Source organism: Nipponia nippon, unplaced genomic scaffold (genome assembly GCF_047370975.1).
Source record: "Nipponia nippon isolate SJK-2023a ecotype South Korea unplaced genomic scaffold, ASM4737097v1 scaffold_1, whole genome shotgun sequence".
NCBI lineage: Eukaryota > Metazoa > Chordata > Aves > Pelecaniformes > Threskiornithidae > Nipponia > Nipponia nippon.
Genome location: NW_028262290.1, coordinates 134,671,545 through 134,695,794, shown reverse-complemented (window position 1 = coordinate 134,695,794; position 24,250 = coordinate 134,671,545). Strand labels below are relative to the sequence as shown.

Here is a 24,250-nt window from a genome sequence, read left to right as displayed (position 1 = left end):
GATTAATATGCTGCCTTTTTTCCCTCTGCAATATTCTGGGTGTGAGGGAGCATAGGAAACAGCATATCCTACCAAATAAAATGGTAGGGAATGGTTCTTGAATGCTTGATCATTCCTGTTGTATTGTTTGCCTACACTTTTTACATTGTAAATGCTCAGTAAGACCTTTGATCCCTAAGCTGGTCACATTAAGTTCATTGCTCAGGGTGAGGCCCTCCTGTGCATTCAGTGAAGTTATTGTATCTGTGGAGAAGAATTAAGGCATACAAGTTGCTTTGTGCAAACTAACCCAGGAGGATACATGTCTTCTGGAAATTAAGCTTCTATGTCTCTGCCTCAGCCGTGCCTCTGCAGAGGGAGCAGCATTGTTGTGCAGGCTGGCTGCTGCAGCTGAACCCAGCTTTGCCTTGCTGTGTTTGCCTAGCAGGGCGGATGCTAGGAGACGAGGGGAAAGCTGATAGGAGCTCGGACTGGTTTGCCTGTCGTGCATAAGATCCTTGACGAAACACAGGAGTCGTCATGCAGTGAAAAGGGAAGAAACTTGCCCTGATCTTTCTGTGCCGAAAAGGGAGGCTGTGACGGTCACTGCCAGCCCTTCCCGGCTGTTTCCATGCTGGATGATGCAGCGCTGTGCTGGAGGAGGAAGCGAAGAATCAGGGCGTTGACACACACACACTTACGGTGTGAACTTCCTGTAGCGTAGGAAAGGATGCTGCTGTCTCCCACAAAGCCTTCCACAAACCCTGTAGGAACAATTGCAACCACTCTTGACACGAGTAACCTTGAGCGACTGCGTAGCGGAGTCCACAGTGAATAGCTGCATTGTGAAGGGTTTGGCTTGCTTCCATTCTCACTGGTGTTTCAGAAAGAAGGACCTCAAGGTAAATGAAGATAAATAGAACCAGCACTATAATAAAGCAGACAATGACAAAGAGGTGTTGAGCAACAATCAAAAATCTATGCAGGGACCAAAAGTTTGCTGTCACTGATACATGCCCATTTCTGGGTTATTTTATTTGTGCAGCTAACTTTATAATACAGAAAAAGACGAAGTGCTGTTTTAGTGAAAATCTCCCTCTATCTTACCTATCATTTTACCCAAAAATAAAAGCATTAGCTATAGTATTTTTTCTCTGATTTTGAAAATTCCTTTGGTTTATGAATGATATTAAGATTATCTGTTCTGGTGATAAAACAATATTCTAATCACTTTTGAGAGAAACCAGCTGGAGAAGTATTTCTTTATTTACACCCCTTGCTGTAGAGGCTGCCACTCTTACCTTCTTTGATTAATTTACCAGCTCAACTAATCCAAGTGGCATTTCTTTGGTCATGCTTATAATTCCTTTTCTCCTTCATCGTGGGAAGGACCAAGACATAGGCACAACCTGCCTACATGAGGAAGCTGCATGGTCCGGTGATATGAGAGAGAGTGCAATGTGTAATCGCTGTTAATGGGGAGGCCAGATTCCTGAGCTCCTTCCCTGGCAAATCCGTTCTGGAAAATGGCTGCTTAACTCAGACCAGCATCTTTGGTGCAAAGAATTTATTTTTTCACTTCACAGGCATAGAGTGCATGGACAAAACAGCCTATAAAGACACATTTTGCACTGTTGTCCTTTACAACCTGTGATAATTATTTTCCCTTGTCATTCCATCTTTCATTGAGTAGGACAAGACTACACGTTACAATTATTTTTAAAATACCTGCCAGTGTGATGGCCCTCCCTCCCCCTGGCAGCCACTGACAGCTGACTCATGCTTCTCTCCTAGGGAATGACAGCCTCAAGGTTTTAGTTCCTGTCTTGATTCTGGCTCAAGTTTAGGAAAATATAATTTAAGCTATACAGAGGAATTTTCTAGTGAATAGCTTATCCTTCCTTCTTCTACTGTCTTCCAGTTCAGTTTTATCTTTGACATTTCTTTATTTCTTGTTTTTCCTCTTAAATCAAGGGAGGATACAAATTTTGTGCAGATGAGGTAACAATGACCAGGAGAATTGAGATGCATGTGTTCTTTTTTAAAACAAATTAACAAATATATCACTCTCATGTTTCTTAGCATCCAATGTTTTGCAGTAAATTAACTAATAGTTTTGTAGTATGGTTCGCTAAATTATCATGCCCACCTATAGTCGCTTGCTGTCTTACCCAAAGAATGAGTGGAAATACAAAAATGAACTTTTTGTCCATGTCATATATGTGGTTTTATCAAAATGAAAAAGAGACAAACAGCTGCAAAAAGAGAATACATTTTTCAAGCTTAAGTAATTTGTAGAGTGGCTACACTTATGTAAGTTACCTATGTAAGTTACATTTGTATGTTACCACTTATTTACATCAATTTATGCCTAAAATTAAAAAAGAAATCTGTAATTTAATGCAGCATCTACTCTTGCCTAGCATTATGACTTCAACTGTGTAAGCCGTCCTTTTTCTATTAAACAAGCTAATCTCTATCTGCTCTTCTATTCTGGCTGCACAAAGCCTAGTTTATATAGGAAATGAGTTTGAAAATTTTCTGTAATCATTGCACAGTAATCACGTTGGTAACTACGTGGATAATTAGAGATATGTTTTGTTCCCCTAAGAGGTGCATAAGGTAGTGATTAAAGCTAACATATACCAGGAGGATGCAGCCTCTCTATATCAAGCTTTTTATAAGAAGAGATTATAACCACCTCCACAATTTAACCGCAGAAACACACTTAAAATGTGTTTGATGTTTCATGCAATAAGTTTATATCCTTCTTATAGACAATAAAATTAGTAATTAAAAATACTACTACCCATTACAGGACAGACAACATGTTACAAGTATGTACTTAAATTGCATTAAAGCACTTGATGTGTAGGTAAATCACATAAAGTGATAGGTCCTCATATGCTTGTGTACACTCACCTTCAGGTACAAATAGGGAATTCAGTGCATCTGTTCTAATTCAGGCACTTTATGCTAACAGTTATTCTGATTTTAGAGTAATACTGCTAACATAAGAGCAAAAAAAACTTGTAAGACAACTTCAAGACTTGGTTGGTAACTAGCTGCACACTGAAGGCCAAGGCTCTGCTCTGAGGCTATCACTGTTCTCTAAACAGAAGTATAGCTCCATATGTGGTAGATACAGTGCCATCCCTTTACTCCTCCTGTAGCCTGCCTCGAGCTGTAGTGGATACTCTGCCTTTAAACATAAGCCTCTTCCCTAAATTTGGACAAGGCCAACTAGCGTTTAGCTACTTGATAAACTTCAGATAAGCTCATAACAACCAAGGGATTACAATTATTGTTTAATCATGTGTCAAAATGAAACAAGAAGAACAATAATAGTACAGCAGCTACCATAGTTTCCCTTCATCTAAGCAGAGCCAGTACTGTCTACTATGAAAAGTGCATTTTTCCTGTGTAGTACTCACTCACATGAAGTAGCATGTGAGGGGTATAATGGCTAAAAAGGGGAAACGTGTGCATATCAGCCTAAGTGCTGCTGTTGGGGCCAAATTCTGCCCCCCATTACAGTCCTAGTAAGCCCAGCAACTGCACACAGACCTCTAATTCCTCCTGTTTGTTCCCTATGCAGTGTCTGTCAGTGGACAGGCACTTCAGAGAGGCATCCAGTTGTGCTGGTTACCTACAAAAGGCATAGGAGCCATAATGGTGCCATCCATAATTCCCCGACCCCCATATCAGCATGCAAAGCAATCTACACTTCTATAAATGAAATACCCCTCAAAATATATATTTTTATTCCAGATTTCATGAGTGAGTTTTGCCAATACATGCAGAATTTATGCATACAAATACCTAAGTCGTCCCCCCCTTCCCCCCCCCCCCCCCCCGTTTAAAATTATTGTAATTATTTTTATGGAAGATTTTACTTGTTTTTCAACTTCACTGTTTCAAAATGTGGTTATCAATCTGACATCTTTTTGGCAACTTGCCCCTATAGTCACTGCATAGTCTGGACATTTCCATGATTTATCAGCATACCGCCACAAACGTATTGAGTCTACACGACTGAAATATACACACTGAGTAATGCCAAAGTATTTACTGGCACTGGCAGTACTTGCTACTGTCAGACTTGGAACCAGAGTCTCTTCTTTAAATTAATTTTAACTTTACCTGGAGACGTGGTAGCTACCATAAGACTTCTAGCACTGTAGCTAAGACTGTGGAATTATCTGTTTACCACAAATATTTCTGGAATTTACTCTTTCTCAAAGACATTGTTACTTCCAGGTTTGTTTATGGCTCGGTAGAGCATGTTATGAAACTATATAACACAGGAAGAATTTTCTTTAGCTTCCTTCGTGAGTCATCTGTTCTCTAGAAGGACACGTATCCTTTGATTTGTTTCAGTGCAGGAAGGAAAGGCTTTATGCTTTAAGGTTCATGCATTGGTTACAAAATTGTGGGTGCTTTTTCATTTATCTAAGCACAATGCCTTTTTCCCCTTAATTTCAAGAATTCAAACTCACAGTCAGAAAGCGTTAGCACTAATTAGTTTGTGCTTGTTTTCATTCATATCAGCTGGATAAATGCACCTTCAGTTCCTTTTTGTGTGATCTTAACCTGCCTATGTTTCTATTTCCTTCTGTGTAAAAATATGGAAAACTAAACATCCTTAACCCCTGTGACTCTCTTCAGGGTAAATAGCCAAAGGATCTGTCAGTCTCTTTAATGCTTCTCCCATATCATAGGCAACCTTCAGGCAGCATACCTGCCTGTGGATAACAGCGTTGCCTAATGCTTAAGCTGTCTGGTCCTTTGTGTTCCAGAGATGCCCTATAGCTGTACCTGGGGCTGTACAAGTTCAGCTCACCATCTATGCAGTCAAAACATTTGGTCAGGAAAGGCAGCCTCAAGGTATCCCTGGCAGTCATACTCGATAGTCCTACTATAGTGGATACCACATAAACACTTGAGATATAGATAGGTTCACATTTGCACTGTTGCCTTCTAGAAATATCATATGAAAGAATACTTATTTATTTAAAAATCTCCATGAGACAACAACAAAGTTGTTTCTTGGCTTTTATAAACAACAACAAAACAAACCCCAAAGCTTTCTTTCTCTTTAAAGGAGTTGTTCCACATCCCATATCTTTAGTCCAAGAATGCAGAACAACCCATAATACATTTTCACTGGAGTGTAGCTCCCTATGTATTAATTTGTTTGGTTAGTAAATAAGAAAGGGTATTTTTCCAAGGAAGGAAAGACTGAATTTCCAGGCCCAGGGTAACTGCTGCTCTGAATATTTGAATTCCCTTTTGGGAACTCATTATGTGATTTAGGAATTCTTGTCTTTTTTTGTCAAGGTCGAGAGTATATGAATTAATGAGAACTAAAGCCACTGAGGCCATGAGGGAAAATTTCTTTCAATTACAGTGAGAGTGCTCCTCAGTGGGCATGTATATGTGAAAATATTTGATAACAGTAACATATATTGAATGTGGAGCTGTCTTCCAAGCGAAGCAGTGCAGGTCTGTGAGATGAGGGCTCTTGTTCTGCTCTTACAGTGCTCTCATACAAATGCTCAAGGGCTGTATAAAATCACAGCCCCACCTGCTTGTAGGCTTGAAGCAAAAAATACCTTAGCAGATCAAGGCTCCTTTTCTCCCCGTCCTGTACAGTATACCTCACCTTAGGGTGTAACTTCTCCAGGCAGTCACTGTCCTCTTCCCTGTATGTGAACGTAAGTACTAAAGCCAGTGGTTTCTATATATCCCTGAATTCGGCTCTCCCCAGCTGGCTGAGTGCTAAATACCAGGGTGGGTTCGTGTGCGCCAGCCTTTTACAAACAATCCCTTGAGAAGTTGCAGCCAGGGTGTGCAAAGCAGGAATGAGTGATCCCCAGCGTGCACAGAAAGGTAACAGAGGAAACAGTAGATCTTTCTGAAGGATTTTTAAGCTCTTTCCTGAAGCAATAACCAAGTCTAAGCACCAAAAAAAGACCCTGAGGAGTGTTGTCTCATGAGCGTTATAACCTTAAAAAATTATTGCATATGGTATCTTTTCTCTTTCTCACAGGTCACAGTTAGACACCTGCAAAGGGTGACTTGATGAACATCTACTTAAGAACAGTTGGAGCTGAAATTATAGGGAAGTTTTGAAATGCAGTGCTTGATGACTTTTTTGCCTCAGTCTTTAATAGTCAAGCTAGTCATCCTCGGGGTTTTCAGGCCCCTGAGCTGCGACATCGAGATAGGAAGCAGAATGAAGTCCCAGTTGTTGAAGAGGTGGCAGTCACTGACCTGCTCCTCCACCTTAATGCTCACAAGTCCATGGGGCCAGACGGGATCCACCCGAGGATAATGAGGGAGCTGGCAGAGGAGCTTGCCAAGCCACTCTCCATCATTTATAAGCAGTCCTGGTCAACCGGGGAGGTCCCAGATGACTGGAAGTTAGCAAATGTGACGCCCCTCTACAAGAAGGGTCGGAAGGAGGATCCGGGGAACTACAGGCCTGTCAGCCTGACCTCGGTGCTGGGGAAGGTCATGGAGTAGATCATCTTGAGTGCCATTATGTGGCACGTCCTGGACAACCGGGGGGTCAGGCTCAGCCAGCATGGGTTTATGAAAGGGAGGTCCTGCTTCACTAACCTGGTCTCCTTCGATGCCAAGGTGACCCGCTTAGTGGATGAGGGGAAGGCTGTGGATGTTGTCTACTTGGACTTTAATAAGGCCTTTGACACTGTCTCCCACAGCATTCTCCTGGAGAAGCTGGCTCCTCACAGCTTGGATGGGTGCACTCTACGCTGGGTGAAAAACTGGCTGGACGGCCAAGCCCAGAGAGTGGTGGTGAATGGAGTCAAATCCAGTCGGCAGCCGGTCATGAGTGGTGTTCCCCAGGGCTCAGTCTTGGGGCCGGTCCTGTTCAATATCTTCACTGATGATCTGGATGAGGGGATCGAGTGCACCCTCAGTACGTTTGCAGATGACACCAAGTTGGGTGGAAGTGTCGATCTGCTGGAGGGTAGGAAGGCCCTACAGAGGGACCTGGACAGGCTGGATCGTTGGGCTGGGGCCAACTGTATGAGATTCAACAAGGCTAAGTGCCCGGTCCTGCACTTGGGTCACAACAACCCCATGCAACGCTACAGGCTGGGGGAGGAGTGGCTGGAGAGCTGCCTGGCAGAAAAGGACCTGGGGGTGTTGGTTGACAGCCGGCTGAACATGAGCCAGCAGTGTGCCCAGGTGGCCAAGAGGGCCAATGGCATCCTGGCTTGTATCAGGAATAGTGTGGCCAGCAGGACTAAGGAGGTGATAGTGCCCCTGTACTTGGCACTGGTGAGGCCGCACCTTGAGTACTGTGTTCAGTTTTGGGCCCCTCACTACAAGAAGGACATTGAGGTGCTGGAGCGTGTCCAGAGGAGGGCAACGAAGCTGGTGAAGGGTCTAGAGCACAAGTCTTATGAGGAGCGGCTGAGGGAACTGGGGTTGTTTAGTCTGGAGGAGGCTGAGGGGAGACCTTATCGCTCTCTACAACCACCTGAAAGGAGGTTGTAGCGAGGTGGGGGTCGGTCTCTTCTCCCATGTAACAACCAATAGGACAAGAGGAAATGACCTCAAGCTGCACTAGGGGAAGTTTAGGTTGGATATTAGGAAAAACTTCTTCACTGAAAGGGTAGTCAGGCATTGGAAGAGGCTGCCCAGGGAAGTGGTTGAGTCTCCATCCCTGGAGGTATTTAAAAGAAGGGTAGACGTGGTGCTTGAGGACATGGTTTAGTGGTGGACTTGGCAGTGTTAGGTTAACGGTTGGACTCGATGATCCTAAGGGTCTTTTCCAACCTTAATGATTCTATGATTCTGTGATTCTATGATATGGCAGTGTGAACTAAAGGATGACTCTGCTGTATTTGGCTTCTTTCTTATTATGCAAAGACAGAGGAAGCTGTTGTTTTTGTGTGTCTTCTCTTATTCTAAAGGGATCAGCAAATATCTGATACTTCTGAAAAAGAAAATGGTCTGCTGAAATAGATCCACTTTTAGTGACCGGTGTGTCAGTTACTTTACAATACACAGTAGCAACCCAAGATGGTAAGTGATGAATAGCATGAGCACCTCAAACAGCAAGGAAAAGGTATGCATATATAGGTTGCAAATTCTGGTGATTTTCTGGTGGAGGAATAAATATTCCTCCCCTTCTGATTGGTGTTTTTGGACTTTTTAATTGCCATGGAGACTTGTTTCCACCTGACTCATACTGTGGATCTGCACATCCATTTGAACAAAGGAAGAAACAAAAGGAAGCAGACCAGTGACTTGGCCAATCCTGTGGAGGACACCTCAGTATTTGGAAATTTCTCCGTGGCAGCCTTTGGCAAGAATACATGTGGCACATGAAACAATCCAAAGTATATCAGCCTTATTCTGCAAGATCAAGTTCCTTGTGCATTTTAAGTGCTGAGGTGTCCCACAGTCTCTCACCTCCATGGTACACAAAGGTATGGTGCCTTTTCTTTTGTTCTGGTGAAGCACAAATATTTGCACACAGGAAAATGCTTTAGCTCTGCAGACCAATACATCAGCCATCTGCCTAGAAAAGCCAACGCCTTTCTGCACTGAGACGGATACATAAGGGAGGATCCTGTTCTGTCAGTTTTCAGATTCCTGTGCCTCACCTCACTGACGTTAAGTCCACGTTTGTTTGATTACCCTTGGTCTGATTACAACAGATAAGTCCAGACACTAAAGCAGGCATAGATATGTGAACAAGTGGCAATAAAGTTTGCTTCCCAGAATGTGTTGTGTTCGTAGCAAAGGCAGAACTCAGAGAAGTTTTTTATACAAAAACATGGGCTTCCACAAGTGATGCTATATTATGCTCATGTTAATATTAGCATCCATACATGTAGTATACAGGTTATGAAGCACATAGAGGTTATAAGGTTATAAGCACAGTCTACAGTTAAGCATACATAAGCACAGTTATAAGCTCGCAGTCTACACAGGTAGGCTTTCTCAGCTATTGGCCCTTATATTGTGACTGAATTTATTCTCTGTGAAACAAATGCTGCTCTTGCATTCACATTTCAGCCTTTTATTCTCTTCCTTCAGCTCTAACCCAAATAGCAGAGGTCAAATAAACCTGGTTGGTTTCATTCAAGTTAACCAAGCAACAAGAGGAACAGTTTCCCTCTCTTAAGAGAGGGAAGTAAAGAGTGTGAATAAAAATCTGCCCACTAATATCATGAATAAAGCTGTGTGGCATGCAAGCAGACAAGAAGGGAAGAAAAGAGGGAGTAGTGTCTCATTACATTCATTTCAGAGCAAAGAAGGGGGAAGAATCATGTTTTGTCTGCCATTGCAGAGACTACGGACATATCTTATCCTGAGCAATGAGACTTCAATCTGAGATCTGAGATTCTGTTCCATCAGGAGAGATATTACCTGGCAAAATAATCTTCACAGAGGAGAAGGCAGAAAGATAGTAGCAGTTGTAAAATTAAGGATGAACGTGGAACTAAGCTATGAATGGAAAAATATGTGTGCAACATACAGGGTGGTTTCTACCTGAATATCTAGCTCCACCAAAAGGACTGGATCTGAATCTTTAAGAATCACAAAGATTTAGTCCTGTTTCTCAAGGCTATGGCTAAGAACAGATTTCAGCCTGGTACCTATGGGGATTTGAGAAGGAAAAGAAAAGGTGAAATCCCCTTTAGTCACTTTGCAAAGTAGATTTCATTGGACACAGAGAAATTCTTGTGCCTGTGACATTTCTGGAAAGTGGCTGCTGTCTGCTTGGATGAGTGGTTTGTCAAAGCTGTCAAAAACTTCTGCAGTGGAAAGTACTGTTCTAAATTACAGATGCAACCATTATCAACAATACCTTCAGAAATTAATCCAGATTTTCTTCAAATGTGAAAATAACATGCATTGCAGTATAAAATATAAAGCCTAGCTTTTGTTCAAGAATGAGTCAGTGATGATTGTATTGTTCTGAAAATTTTGTTATTTATAATATAGTATTATATTTAATTCACATAGTTTATTTTGTGTCTGCTGGCTTAATATCAAATGCCCAAAATAAGGAGAACAACAGTAGACTTCTGGCCCACGGCTTGCATTACTTGTTTCTTCCACAATCCCAATAAGTGATAATTCTAGCATTTATTTTCTGTTACAGCACTGTCAGTCAGACTATGGGGTTTATCATTCCTGAGCCCAGGCAAGTTCTGGGCTGTGGTCCTGAATCACAGACCTGGGATTCCAGCTTTGTGGGTTCTTGACAGCCATCTTTTTGCTTATGAATGGATCCACTAAAAGAAGTGACCCAAACGTAATCCCTAAGCATGAGAATGTTTGTGTAAAATAATAGTCAGCATACAACTTTCAGATCAAGCAAGTTGACATCTATCTGCTCGTAGTTGAGTAGAGCATAGGATATATACAGGAGTTCAGTGTTTCTGTAAGGCCAAGATGTACTTGATTTGAGTATCTAGTCTTTTAAGTTGATACCCTACCTGCTGCATCATAGATGCTAAGATGGAAGCATGATGATACTATCCATTTTAATATAAAACTGCACCAGTGAAAGTAAATATATACAAGTCTGTATCTTATTAGCAATTGCTATCAGCAGTGAAGAATGAATAAACTTGATTTTGACTGAGTGGGGTAGCCAATATGCGTCATCTTCAGAGAAAGCAGAGCAAAGACTCAGGATTTTTCAGGACAGTAAATTCCCTGAGGGCAACCACAGGCATGAGATGTGGGTTGAGTTTGGTAACCTTATCTCAGAGCAAGTACAGTGTGTCCTTGTATCTAGGAATAGCTCTTGCACGTTAGCTATTCACTTGCTGTGAGGGCCACCCCTCATCTCTATAACCCTGCCAGTTTAAACTGTAAAGTAAGACCCTGCTGCTGTGAATTATATTGCTTTTGCAATTTTGTTCCAGTCAGTTAAACAAGCAGGTCTTGTTTTCTATTCACTGAAAGTAGTGACTTATATTTTTAGCTGATAATTCTCTAAAAGCAGTTAAGTTATAAATCCAGCTAAATAATCCCACTGAGTTGGGACTGCTTACTTCACAGAATGGTTGAGGATGGAAGGCACCTCAGGAGGCCACCTGGGCCAACCCCCTGCTCAAGCATGCCCACCTAGAGCCAGTTCCCCAGGACTGTGTCCAAATGGCTTTTGAATATCTCCAAAGATGAAGACTCCATCACCGCCCTGGGCAACCTGTGCCAGCTCTTGGTCACTCTCACAGTAAAAAAGTGTTTCATGATGTTCAGATGGAACCTCTTGCATTTCAGTTTGTGCCCACTGCCTCTCGTCCTGTCACTGGGCACCAATGAAAACAGCCTGGCTCCATCCCCTTTTCACTCTCCAGGTATTTATATACATTAATAAGATCCCCCCTGAGCATTCTCTTGCAGAGTTACATTGATGTGACATTGGACTGTGTTTGTGGCTTCCCTTCCTTTAGTATAGAAATGTATTAACGTTTCAGTGTGAAGAGTGACAGCCATTAGCACAAAAAGGACATCATCCCTGGGTTTGGGCTGTATATATGTGCATGTACCTACTTAACAGGAAAGAAGAATTAAAGTCCTTATCCACAGTATAATCCCAGAGGATCCCTTAGCATATTTATGCTCTTCAGCATTTGTATGTGTGAGGATGCCATTCTTTCACTGAAAGACTGATGGAATATCTGGACTGACTAGGGTAATCCATGAAAGGAGTCTTTTATGGCAGACACTGTCATCTTTGCAATTCCTGTAACAGTAGTAGTAGTAGGCAAGGAAACAAGAATATCATGGACAAAGATGTAATTACTAGAGTTAAAGGGAGGGGAACAGGTTTGTTTTGCAGCTGCTCTCCAGATCTGAAATGGAAAGGTTTTGTTTCACACTGGAATGAAAGCATAGCCATGCAAATACTTCCACAAGTGCAGCCTTCCCTCAAATATCCACCCAGAGCCTGAAACCTTAGTCTTCTGAATCTTAAGTAGGTGAAGCAGACTTTGGCTAATAGTGTAACTATCCCGCATTTGATTTCCTGCCTGAGTTAGAGCAGAGGTTGTTTCAAGCCAATGTCTCCTGTGATCTCGGCTGATGTTGAAAGTGAATGTAAGGAGGGAAAAACATTCCCCTGCAATATGACAGCACAGATCCACCCCTTTCCACCTAATCTTTTGGTAACATTTTTAGTCTACCATATTTAAGCATTTCCTATTTTGTGCTGTGCTTCTCTCGACCCTACTTTGAGAGTGCTGCCATGGCTATCCTGTGTCATCTCTGGCAGCTAGTTCACATCGCTTTCTCCTGAACATCTCTGGCATGCTCAAAAAGGGGTATGCCCACAGACTGGGAAATGTTGCCAAATCTGGAATAGATATGGACATAAATGAGTAGAGCTAAACACATCTCAAAGGAATGTGATTACCGGTTTAATTTTGTTTCTAGCATTTTCCCATAGGTTAAAAAATCATTTAACTAATTATGAAGACAATATACTGTTAATGACTAATGCAAGATATTTTTTTTTTCCCTTAGTGTACAGGTCATTTATCACCACTCTGTTGGAATATACTCTTATATCCAAATTTTACGTAGTTATGGAGAAATAGATAAGCACAATATAACTCATTCATGACAAATTAATACTAGGTATAGTAAATTAGCAAAGCTGTCCTGCAAAGATCCTTCCTTCATCTTTCATATGTGTATTTAGGCAGCATCATAGGAAATGGCAGGTGCTTTGCACCTAACATAACATACGTGCTTTTACTGCAGATGAATTGCTTACTGTCTTGTTCTAATGAAAAAGCATATTGCTGGGATAATGAACTATTGCAACTGACTTCAGCTTTTTACTCAAAACAGGCATCAGCCTTTGCATACGGTGATCTTGGGGAAATTTTGTGAAGACTTTGTATGTACAGATCCCCTCACTAAGCTGCCACCATGATAGGATGGTGGGATGCTACAGAAAAAAAGGGAATGACCTGGGATGAGCTTCACATGACTCAAGTGCCATTTAAATGAAAAAAGCTAGGACAAGCCTGCTCATTTTTCCCATACCAGACTTTACAAGCATCACTTAGCCTCAGGTGTGGAGTTCTGGGACTATCCCTTTCCATCTCTCTTGCTTCATTGTATCTTTATCATAGCAAAAACCTGTAGTTGCTATTTGATGATTATCACTTCACTGAGACCACATGCTCGGTGTGGAATGTCTGTTCTGTTCTGTTTTCAGCTATCAATCAGAACGATAGTTAAAGAATTATACAGAAGAAAGCTAAGCCCAGATCACTGATTTTTTTCTATATAAGCTATTCCAAAATCTACAGGAAAAGCCTTCCTGTCTGATTTGCCAGCAAAGTTTCTTTTCCTTTAACGAGAAATAAGTGCATAAAGCAGAGTTACACTAGTGACTTACAAGCTTCTTGCAATAAAAATAAAAATCAGGAGCTGAGATGCAGCTATTAACTTATATAACAAATTGCAAATAGACAGCAAAAAGATGAGTTATAACTCCTGGTCAGAAGTCATAGCTGACTTAACGAAATCATAGCTGGATCGATAAAACATAGCTCAAATTTGCTGCACCTTAAACCTTCACTTTCAGTTATTCAGATAACTAATTTCAAAGAAGTGTTTAATAGATTTCTCCTCTTGTTTTTCAAATGGATGCAATAGTCTTTCTATGTTTGTTTTTCAAATAGTACATATAAATTTCTTATGAACTCTGATATATCAAAGCTGCTTGGTAAGAGTTCAAAATGATAGTAGAGACAGAAGGTTAACTAAAATACTTTAAAATGTTAGGTTTCTAGTGCAGCTTCACCTCGTAGAGGCTATGGTCATTTCACTGTTGCTGGTTACAGTTCTGTCTGAATGAGGCGTAGTGCTTTCTTCATGTTCTCTATTACTGAAAGAAAAATAAATAAGAACTGTAAAAAAGCACTAAAAGTGCATTTGTACAATTAAAAAACCCACCTAGTTTGATTAGTAAATTGTTCACATTAAAATTAATTTATGGTCACACATTATATTTTAGAGCTTTCTATTGTGAAAATTCTCACATTGATACTAAAGCAGAAGGTAAAAATTTTCATGAATCAAAGTGTTTAACTTAAAGGGATTTGACAAGGCTCCTTTCAACTCCCTCAGTTCTCAACAGCAAGCCTGGTAATCAGATGTGAAGTACATATTTGTGGTGAGATACTGCATTGGTGTTAGATAGATTGTATAGAGAAAGGACTAGCTCAACCTGAAAAATCACATTCCTTTCTGAAATATGGGTGTTAGGTGGTACCCCGGTAACCACCAGCATTTCTTTTCTGATTCCCGCCCACCACTGGCTGTTTACGTTGCACAGTTGGATACCTTTGAGCTTAGTGACTTTCACCATTCTCCAACAAACTGCTCAGATCTTGATCCTGAAAGTTCTCACCCGTGATCTTTCAACTTGTCTTACCTGAGTAGTCCCAATAAATTCAGTGGGACAATAGGTGTGCTTAAGTATTTTGCTAGAACAGGTTAGACTATTATAGTTTATTGCAAATGCTCACACACAGTCCTTATTCATTACTTTGAGATCTTAATGGGTTCTCAAGCACAAATGATTGGGATGGGGTGTATCTGGCTGCTTACAATCTGAAATGCAAAATAACACAATGAAGGGGGCACTTACAGAATGGTATGTCTTGTGGTTCGTAAGTGTAAAGCCGGTTGGAGTATCTTCCTGTGATATCAGCTCTTACTGTGAGAGATGGGTCTGAAAAAGTAATTGTATTAAACACTGCTTTCCATTCCCACAACAGCTGAGGGTGCTACTTTGACAGCCCTGTTTCTGAGGTGTTCTGATTTCATCAACGAGGCAATTACGAGGCCTTTACGCTCTGTTCCAACCAGCTGCTCTTGAAGAAATCCTGAACAAAAGCTAATGCTCATTTTTATATTATGCAGCTATTTTTAAGTGATAGATTACACATGTATTTCATCCATATTTAAAGAAAAATATCCTGTTTTACAAGTTCTGGGGTTACATCAGGGGAGGCCAGTTTGACTGGATGCACACATAGTGAGGGTCATGTGTACATAATGCGATATTAGCATGACCTACCTAGAGCCTTCAGAATGAAAATCTTGTGATCCTTAATGTTTCCATCATAGGAGCAAGTTGTTGTGGACATCTCCTCCCATTACTGCATTGCTCTCTGTCTGAGTGTGGGCTTCATCTCACCTAACTTTGGATGCCACCACAGAGATAGTCACTCTAGGCTCCCTGTACAGGCACTCTGGGGCATGATTCATTTGCTCTATAGCAAAAGTCAGCTTTATAATGGGATAAATCATTCCTTAGATGCCACTGAGTATTGACTGGCTCTGTGGTAATGTCCACACTGTAGACATCTACATTCGGTCAGATATTTGACTATTTTCAGTAAACTTTGTCTTATAAGCAAGAAGCATGGAGAGCAAAAGCCCAGATGCTAACAGACATTTAAACGTCTTGCTCCCAAACAAAAATTAGGTACCCTCCAGAACATATCTGTAACCTGAGGAAGTTTATGAGGATCAAAGCCTGCAACAGAGGGAGAACTGAACTCAGATGTGCCAATTTCCAGACTAATACCGTGGTAATGATAAATGTTGAGCTATTTTCTTTTTGCAAAATGAATCATTTTGATGTTCCCAAAGGAGGACACTGGCATAGATTTAGATGTCACATCTTTGAAGATGATACATAAATATTGTACATACCTACAAACATGATTCGAGGCACATATTGTCCATCAGGTGACAGGTTTTTATCTGCGGTTTCATGCTGGTAGAGAAATTAAAGCTAATTATTAAAATATTTCTGTAAATTTTGATGAAGTAGTACCACCTGTGAGTAGTCTTGTAGCAGAGAACAAAACCAAAAAAGGTACTACTTGTGTGTTTATACACATGCACAAATGCCTGTACTTACATGTTACTGAAATGCCAGAGATATTTAGCTACAATGACATGAAAAAGCAAGACAAAGAAAGAGAAAACACAAGCCAAAAAAAAGATACAAGTCAAACTTCCCCAAACCCTTCATACCATGAGATTCAGCATAACGAAGTTATTTTGGGCCATTTCCTGTATCTCTTCATTTTCTGCAAAAGCTTTCTTCAGTGCTAGAAAAGACACGATCATTTTGAAGTCCATCTCAAATACTGCCTTTCCTTCTGCATTTAGGCACCACGTTGGCTGGAGACTGCCCACATTGTTCCTGTCTCTGCTGATTCACATTCCTGAGGAGACACTTAAGGGCGCTATTGCTGCTTTTTGGTTTTTTGACCCATGTCAGTACCACTTCCCAGCTATGAAAATGGAAGCTCTCTTCTGTTATTTATGAAGTCTGTCTCAATGGATACCATGTCTCAGCTTGACAAAAGTGCATTGTTCTCAGAAAATTCTTATTAGAGCGATTTCAGCAGCCCTGTCCTCATCTCCTTCTCTAGTTACCACTTCAGGAGAGCCAAACAATATTAAATCTGTTCAATGAGTCGGTAGCAAATCTGTATCTCTTAATTTAAACTGATGAGTGCTGCATTAGGGATAGCAGGAGAGCAGAACTGAGTATTTTTCATGTTCTTTGCTGGCTAGTTTCATAGTGGAGTTTTTGTAAATAACAGTAATGAATTCATAGCTTTTCAAATACATTTTCATTTACCTATTTCTTTAAGTAATTTTCAGTAGATGCAAGGTAAATATATAGATAGATGCAGTTTCTTATAAAAATATTCACAAAATTTTAACACTCAAAAATATCAAAATTACCTTGGCAGTATTGACAGTCTTCCAAATGATGAATTACCATCAGTGGCTTGTTACTTTATTAATAATAATAAAACATGTAGTTAGATCATTTGACAAGTATGCAAATGGGTGATTTTATTAGCAGACTGGAAAAGGCAAATTACATTTCATCTGATGTTAACCCACAGTAAAACCATACAGACATTCTGTAAAGAATTACAGACATTTCTGAGCAAGGGAAAAAACTCATAACTCCTTCATAAAAGAAAAAAAAATAGAGAAATAGAGTTTCTATATCTAAATATGTTTTCTAAAGTAAGAAATTCCAGAAGAAAGAAACAATAGAGCCATCATCATTTCATTCCCAGTTAATATATAATCAAACTGAAGAGGTATTTAATACCACTTAGGTGTGATGTTCTGCATGTTTAAGAAAATAAAAATAATCTGTATGAACTGGAATAAAATAATTTTTATAAAATTGGGTTTATCATCAAATACTTCCCATGAAAAGTTTCATGTTTTAAGCTTTCTTGAACAGATAAACAGTAAATTTTTTTTTTCTGTAAATAGTTTGGTAAAGTATCAAAATTTTTTATTCTTGGATGTCAAAACATAAAACAATTCTGTGCATTTTCTCCTGCATTTTTTTACACTACTGTTACTGTTCAGTACATCAGTTACTAATGCTTGATCTGCTGTCACTGTCAAGAGTTGTTCAGTTCCTAGCCATTTTCATATAGGGTACATGAAATTAATTGCCTTTTATTTTAAAAATAATTTGCCTTCGATTTAACAACAGCTTGTGCTACACTATTATGATCTAAAATGAACTGTAATAGAGACTTAAATGAGTATTGTTATGAATTGTCAAATATATTTTCAGCTGAATCACAGAGAAGATTCAGATTGGAACTTTCTACTAGGACAGTGAGAAACTGTGAGTACATCATGCACATATGCCAACTAATAAAGTGTTGGGGAAAGTATCAGAGGCAGTAGATCACCATGCCAGAGCAAATGTAACTGATTTCCAGCTGTTGATTAAGGAAGTAATCAGAGGAATAATGACATATATACATATATTTTTAAAAAGTTGTATTTTTAAAATTATAATAGCTATTTATCATTGCTTATTCAAATTACAGCACTTCTGTTGTGACAAAGAAACAACAGTGTTAAACATAGACTCGCCTATTGGCCCATGATGTTGCTTCAGAATCATAAGACCCCTGCAACAACTTTTATTTATAGACACTAAATCTGTTTCATTTAACTGGGTGGTCTGCAGATCAGCTGTCATGGTGTTTCTTTGTTCTGTTACATTACAGTATACTCAGGCATGACTGTCTGATGATAAGCAACTTTGTCTTTTAATCTCTTACCTTTTTTTTGCTTGATAAAGCCCTTCTTCATAAGTTTGTACCCAGGTAATTTCATCTCCCCACCCTAGAAATATAACAAAAGGATTAACTGGTGGACAGGTAAATAACTCATAACTAATTACATTTTTTATATTTATCAGTACTTGTACACAAACAGGATTTGGGGTTCTTTTCAGTCAAAGTTTCCCAAATGTTGTGGATATACTAATTCTATATCTCCTGATAGGTGCACTGGTAGATTAAAAATCAAAACAAAACACCAAAAAAAGCCTCAGCTGGTTGAGTATCCAGTTCAAGTCCCCTAGCAGACCTATTAGATCCCTTTCTGAACACTCAGAGGTCCCTAAATCAGCACCCAAATCCTTTATATCTTTATATTATCTGCTCCGTATTTCATGTAGACCCTGAGGCTTAAAGAGAAAGTTGGCTTATAAAGTTAGAGAGAAAAATAAAATATGACAGTTCAAATAAGATCGACTTTAATATAAACGTTGTTAGAGTAGACTTGAGTTTTAAACTTAACTCTCAAGCCATGAATTTCAATCCCTGGCATTGCAAGTACTTATAATTTAATAAAAGAGTGGCTGTTAAACAAAAATCTCCACCTAACCAAAATCCTAATGAATCATCAACTTCATAGCTCATCCATAGCTGGCGATACACTGATCTCAAAAAGCAAATTGTCCCATTGTTTTCATGCCTTCAGATCCCAAAAATGCCAGCCCCTGTGTAGCAGATTCCTGCCTCCCAGGCAGTGTTGCTCCATTCATGATGGCCCTCATGGGAATTGTAGAACAGCTTCTGGATCTGGACCGGGTTAAGGCTCTGTTTCTTCTGTGCTGTCTGGACAGTGCTTGGACCAGCCCTGGTTATGCAGAGACTTGCTGTTAGCTTTCTCACAAGACAATTGCTTGTGACGCTACTAGATCATCTCTTCTTTCAGGAGAGTGATTTCAATTACAGAGCTGTCTGGTTGATGGTGGGATTCTGGCGTGTTGACTAGTGTGTTCCCAGCCCTGGCTGAAGTCAACTGCTGACGTAGGTAACCGCAGAGAGGAGTCAGCTAGGGTCATTTTGCAGCAGGTTAAAGTGTTCCCCTTTGATCTGTGAAAATTACAGGTAAAGCACTCAAGGCATCCCAAAAGGCCTGAAATCAGAATTAGAAAACTGATGCTTTCTGTGACTATTTTTTTCAAAATTGCCAGAACTGAAGGGATTTTCTTATCTTTTTATGCATTTAGGCTTACTGGGAAAAATAAATCCTGATCAGACAAGCTAGGCAATAGATACCAGATGGATTATAACCTTTCTCCGGGGAAATCACTTACAAGAAGTGAGTTGCAATTTCTCTTTGGATAGTCCAAGTGTTGCATGATTTTGTCAAGCGCTCCCTGAGCAATTAGGCTCAAATGGGACCTGTGTGACAGGCGGGGCTTTGCCAGTGCTTTGTATGGGAAGACCTCAGAGGTGAGCTGTGGGGTCTGCAGGCTTTGCACAGCTTGCAGAAGAGGTCAGGGAGGGAGCTGGGGATTTTTTGAGGTGAATAGGCCTGAAAGGAGAGGGAAGATGGAGAAGAGGAAAAGGCCTCAGTAAGCTATTTCTCTGCTTGTATTTCTTAGGATTGATCAGGCATAAATAACTTAAAATAGAGTCTTTAGTTAACATCCAGGTGGAAAATTATGCACTGCAAGGAAGTGAATTATTCACTGCAAAGCATGACTGTGACTATCTGATGAAAAGCAAAAGCAAAAAAAACTCATGCAGAAAAACCGACCAGTAGCTCAAACTGTTGTTCTGTGTATAAAAATGAGTCTGTAGAAAAATTGTTCCATAGCAACTGAAGTTATGAAACTGTGTTTCAGTAGTTAATAAATTACCATAACAAAATATCTTTTAACTGATATAGGAAAGAATATTTTTTCACTGACAGTCCTACAAGTGCATCCTGATTTGAGAGACTCAGTTTAGGTTATTGGTTTCTACTAGGTCACTGAGAGTTATATAAATTATGCAGGTTATATGAGGCCCTCAGCCATATCCTTAAGAACAAACTGATGGAGTGAAACGACATGGAATAAGAAGATGCACTACTTAGAGTGTACTTAACACTGGAGAAACACACCTCAGTAAGTATATACGTGCTTTCAGGTATATTCTAAATAAAAACGTTTGCTGAACTATATGGGAAGTTGAGGAGATAACTACATAAGCTAAATATACAGTACCTCTTGACAGTGTCTGAGGTGCTCTTTTTTCCTTCTTGATTGCCATTGCAAGGTTGGAAGACACTGCAATTAGCAGGAGGGACAAGGCCAATGTTGAATGGAGCATTACTTCTTTGAGAAGATCCCTTTCAATGCAGCAAGGAAACTGGAAAACAAAGCAACAGCTTTAGTCATGTGGATTTGTCAACTGGTGCAGTGTAAATCAATGTGTTAGTGGTATCCTAACAATCTATACTACAGAAGTAGTTTTGGTTATTTCTGTAAATGCCTTTGTGAGAAAAGTGCAAAATGGAGGTGCTTAATTTTATCATGCAGCATTGCTTTCAGCTATCAAAATTAGGCTGCAGGGAACAGTTCTTATGGCAGTGTGATAAGGGGAACAAAGTACATTTCAATTCATTTCTGGCCATTCAGGATTTGTTTCTTATGAATTAGTACAACATTGTAATACTGGATCATGAAAATTTCAAGACAGTGCTACCAGTTGTTCATTCTGTTAGTTTTTTTAATTTCAGTGAAATGAAACAGCATGGGATCTTTTTAATGGATAGTAGGTTTTTTGGTCAAAAGATGTCTCATGATATCCTCCTTAATAAAATAGGAAAATTGACAAGTATTTGCCTCCAGGTATAATACATTTTAAATTGGAAAATCCCTCCAGAATGTTGAAATTGCCATCATTTTTTTAGCCTGCATTCTGTGAACCAGGATGTTAAAGACTGTGAGATAAATGTCAAAGAAATTTCCAGCTGTTTCTCACAACGAAAACTCAAAAAATGTCCCCATTCTTTATGGCATTTTTAAACTGATTTTCAACTCAAGTCCTGCTTAATAAGAGAATCCATCTGTGCTCCTGGCTATTTCAGTATCCTGAAGATGTTTTCTTCTCTTCCTGACAAAGATCATCATAAGAAATTCAGCAACTTCTGGTCTTGATAAAAGTCAGAGAAAAAAAGCGATGGTTGAGGAAAGGCATTATGAAGCCAAATTTTTTTAATTTATAAGTCTTCTTTCTTCCCAGTACAATCATCTTTAGGCATTAAAGCTCGAATATTCAGGTGGATACGTGATGATTTGAACTAAGTTAAAAAATATAATGCATGTAACCCAGGATACCGCCCAGTCTGCTTATCAGTTCTCATTGGAGATTCCACTTTTCAGATGTTGAGCTTTAGGAGTTACTAGGATGACTTGTTGGGAAAGTGTTTTTACTTAAATACAATAAAAAAAAAAATCCCCCAGAGCACTTGTGCCTGTATTGATAAAGAAAATTTCAAACTTGAATTTAAAAGTGATATCCAATATGGAATTACAGCCCTGAACACTGGCAAAAGAAGATGCTTCGTACTTCTTAGGACAGAGAGGCATGAAAACTGCAGCAGCTTTTATCCTTCCTTTAATGAATTCCTCAACATTACTAACATTACTGTTAACAGATCAATTTCTGGTGAACAAATTCGAATACCATTGCCAGTAGCTGGCAATCTCAATACAAGAAAACTATTCTTTTCAAGTGACTGGAGAAAAATTTGCACATAAAAATGTGCAAAATTTTAGAAAAAATGAAGTATCATCTTATAATAAAAATTCTATATTTCTGAAGGTTGCTAAAATAATTAATACATCCATTATAATATTCTTCTCCTCAGTCTTGTCCACAACAGCATCACAGCTCTAGAGTTGTTCTTTGTTTCACATACTTTCCTCCTTAGGTTTGTTCATCTTAGCTATTGCTGATTGAGTTTTAGAAGGGAGTCTCCTTTGGAGATTATTAATTATGCACATATTAATTATGCACATTAATTTGATGATTGGAGATTATGGATGTTTAATAAGAAAATGTGAAGTTTCCCAGTGTTTCCTGAGGAGAGACTATAACTTTTAGTTAAGTCTGGGGGATGGGGATTTTTTGGTAGTAAAAATTCCATTCAAATTTTCCCCATGTTTGTGAAGACCACTAATTTCAGTCAGCAAAAGCAGATCATTACACCCTACTACTATACTCTTGACAAATGAGTATTTGTAGCAACTCTATGTAGAAGTTAGTAACTATCTTTAGTATCAGTTTACCTATTAGATGTTAACAATAAAATCTAGCATTTATATTAACATGTTAAAATGCTATTTAAACATAGTTATGGCTTTGAAATCACACCAGATAATGTATCTGTAAAGCAAGTATGGAATGCGTGAATCAGTTCTTTCTTTCATGATGTATTAATGAAAAAATAAAAGTGTAAATCTCTTCAAGTCACAGGATTAATTATCTGCAGCTTAAATAATTGATTATCATCCTATTGAACACCAATAGGGTTTTGGAAGGGTAATTTATGGAGCTGTAGCTGGAGGCAGTTTAAATTCAATATTCTGAATTTTTGATGTTATATGATCCAATGTTAGTTAATTGATTAAGAGGAAAAATGACAGCCAACACCATATAAATTGTCTTCATCTCTCTGTCAGAACAAATGTTTTGCTAGCTAATCTCTAAGCATCTATCATATGCCTTTTGCATATAACTAGGCTTGTAATACATTTGTCAACCAAACCTCATTGCTGTATTAAAGGAAAGGTAAGAATGAGAAATATTTGCTCACCAGCAGTGATCAATTCTCCTGATGGAAGGTCCTTTTTCTGGAACTGCTTACTTAAAAATCAGTGTGGTTTAAGCACAAAACACCTGAGCTGCCCAGGTCTCTGTGTAGCAACAACAGCACATTCACCTGGGAAAAAATGAGAGGAACCTTTTAGCTGGAAACCAAATTCACGTGTTTCCACCCTCCCCCTTCCTTTTCTGCTATCCCTCCAACTTTTGCTCTTCTGAGTTCCCATGCTTATACACTGAATCCTTGGATTTCTCTTCATCTTGGCTTGTATCAGGTGTCTTGTATGAGGACTGGAAATAAATAGTGGCTTATGTGTGTCTGCTACTTCCCCCCTCAAACAGTTTGAGTCTGGCTTACGTCCAGTGAAAAAAGAAACCACCAATGAAAGCTGGAACTGTAGGTGCTTTTGTTCCCAGTGAATGGCTGGGTTCACTGGTGCTTGAAGATAGGTATGAACCTAATAGGAAGACACAAAGGTTACTTTGTGTAGAGGAATGTAATTAACAAATAAAAATAACTTTATTTTTTTGAGGGGGAAATAAAATTCTTTGTTTAAAGAATATGGTTTAAAGTGTCTGATTATTGCTTCTCTGAGTTGTAGTTTAAAAATGGTCTGATTCTTTGGACGTGATGCTTGATACAATTTTGACCTAACTTGACTAATACAGGAAAAGTCCTTTATTCATCATCTTTGCACAAAGAAGGAATTAACTGGATCACCTTTTCCCTCCTGCTTGGATAGCTTTTGCAAGGGAATCAGATGCAATCCTCTTTCAGTTCTTCCTCTCCCATGTATTTTTTTGTATGGACTGTATGGTTACACTTTTTCCTCCTCCTTTTCATGTAAAGTCTGAATTCTTACTTGTCTTTGATGTTTTGACCTACTGATGTTTGTTGTCACTGACATGTATATAATTAATGACGTGCAGTTCTTATATTGTGTATTATCAACTATTTTTGTACCAAAAAGTGCAAAATGTGACTTTATGTATTTTTAGTGCTGATTTATCTTTAACATTTGTAATGGAGAATTCAAACTTGCATTTCCAGTTAAAAAAGTATAGTAACTGTATTTAAATCCATAATCCACTTAGCTCCTAGAATGGCTGAAAAAGGAATGTAGTTTGATTACAAAAGAAATGCAGGCAGATATTTAAATCAAAGTGCTATATTGCATTTCTTCATTTAAATTTTAAGCAAATAAAAAAAGACTATCTGAAGTCAAACCAAGGATGATTTAAAGAACCTCCCTCCATCCAAGATGTGGGTTTTTACATAGAGA

The 24,250-nt window shown here is 39.2% G+C and overlaps 1 protein-coding gene across 1 annotated transcript; it reads right to left on the bottom strand.

Annotated features, from left to right (window-relative positions):
• Window positions 1–12,468: 12,468 nt before the first annotated feature.
• Window positions 12,469–23,315, bottom strand: AGR3 (anterior gradient 3, protein disulphide isomerase family member). The gene is made up of 9 exons (XM_009461155.2): window positions 23,203–23,315; window positions 22,960–23,085; window positions 20,363–20,507; window positions 18,138–18,201; window positions 16,774–16,826; window positions 16,051–16,127; window positions 15,724–15,787; window positions 14,651–14,734; window positions 12,469–13,885 (listed from the first exon to the last, which is right to left on the bottom strand). The coding sequence occupies exons 3-9, from the start codon at window positions 20,466–20,468 to the stop codon at window positions 13,836–13,838; spliced, it is 498 nt and encodes a 165-aa protein (XP_009459430.1). The 5' UTR covers window positions 20,469–20,507; window positions 22,960–23,085; window positions 23,203–23,315; the 3' UTR covers window positions 12,469–13,835.
• Between the last annotated feature and the right edge of the window lie 935 nt (window positions 23,316–24,250).

Bases quoted from the DNA above. Each gene is read 5' to 3' on its own strand.
- AGR3 (XM_009461155.2), bottom strand. From the start codon at position 20,468: ATGCTCCATTCAACATTGGCCTTGTCCCTCCTGCTAATTGCAGTGTCT. The intron at 16,827-18,137 runs GTAAGAGATTAA...TTATTAATAAAG, and splicing joins CTTTATCAAGCAAAAAAAAG to TAACAAGCCACTGATGGTAA. The intron at 14,735-15,723 runs GTATGTACAATA...TTACTTTTTCAG, and splicing joins GCCTCGAATCATGTTTGTAG to ACCCATCTCTCACAGTAAGA.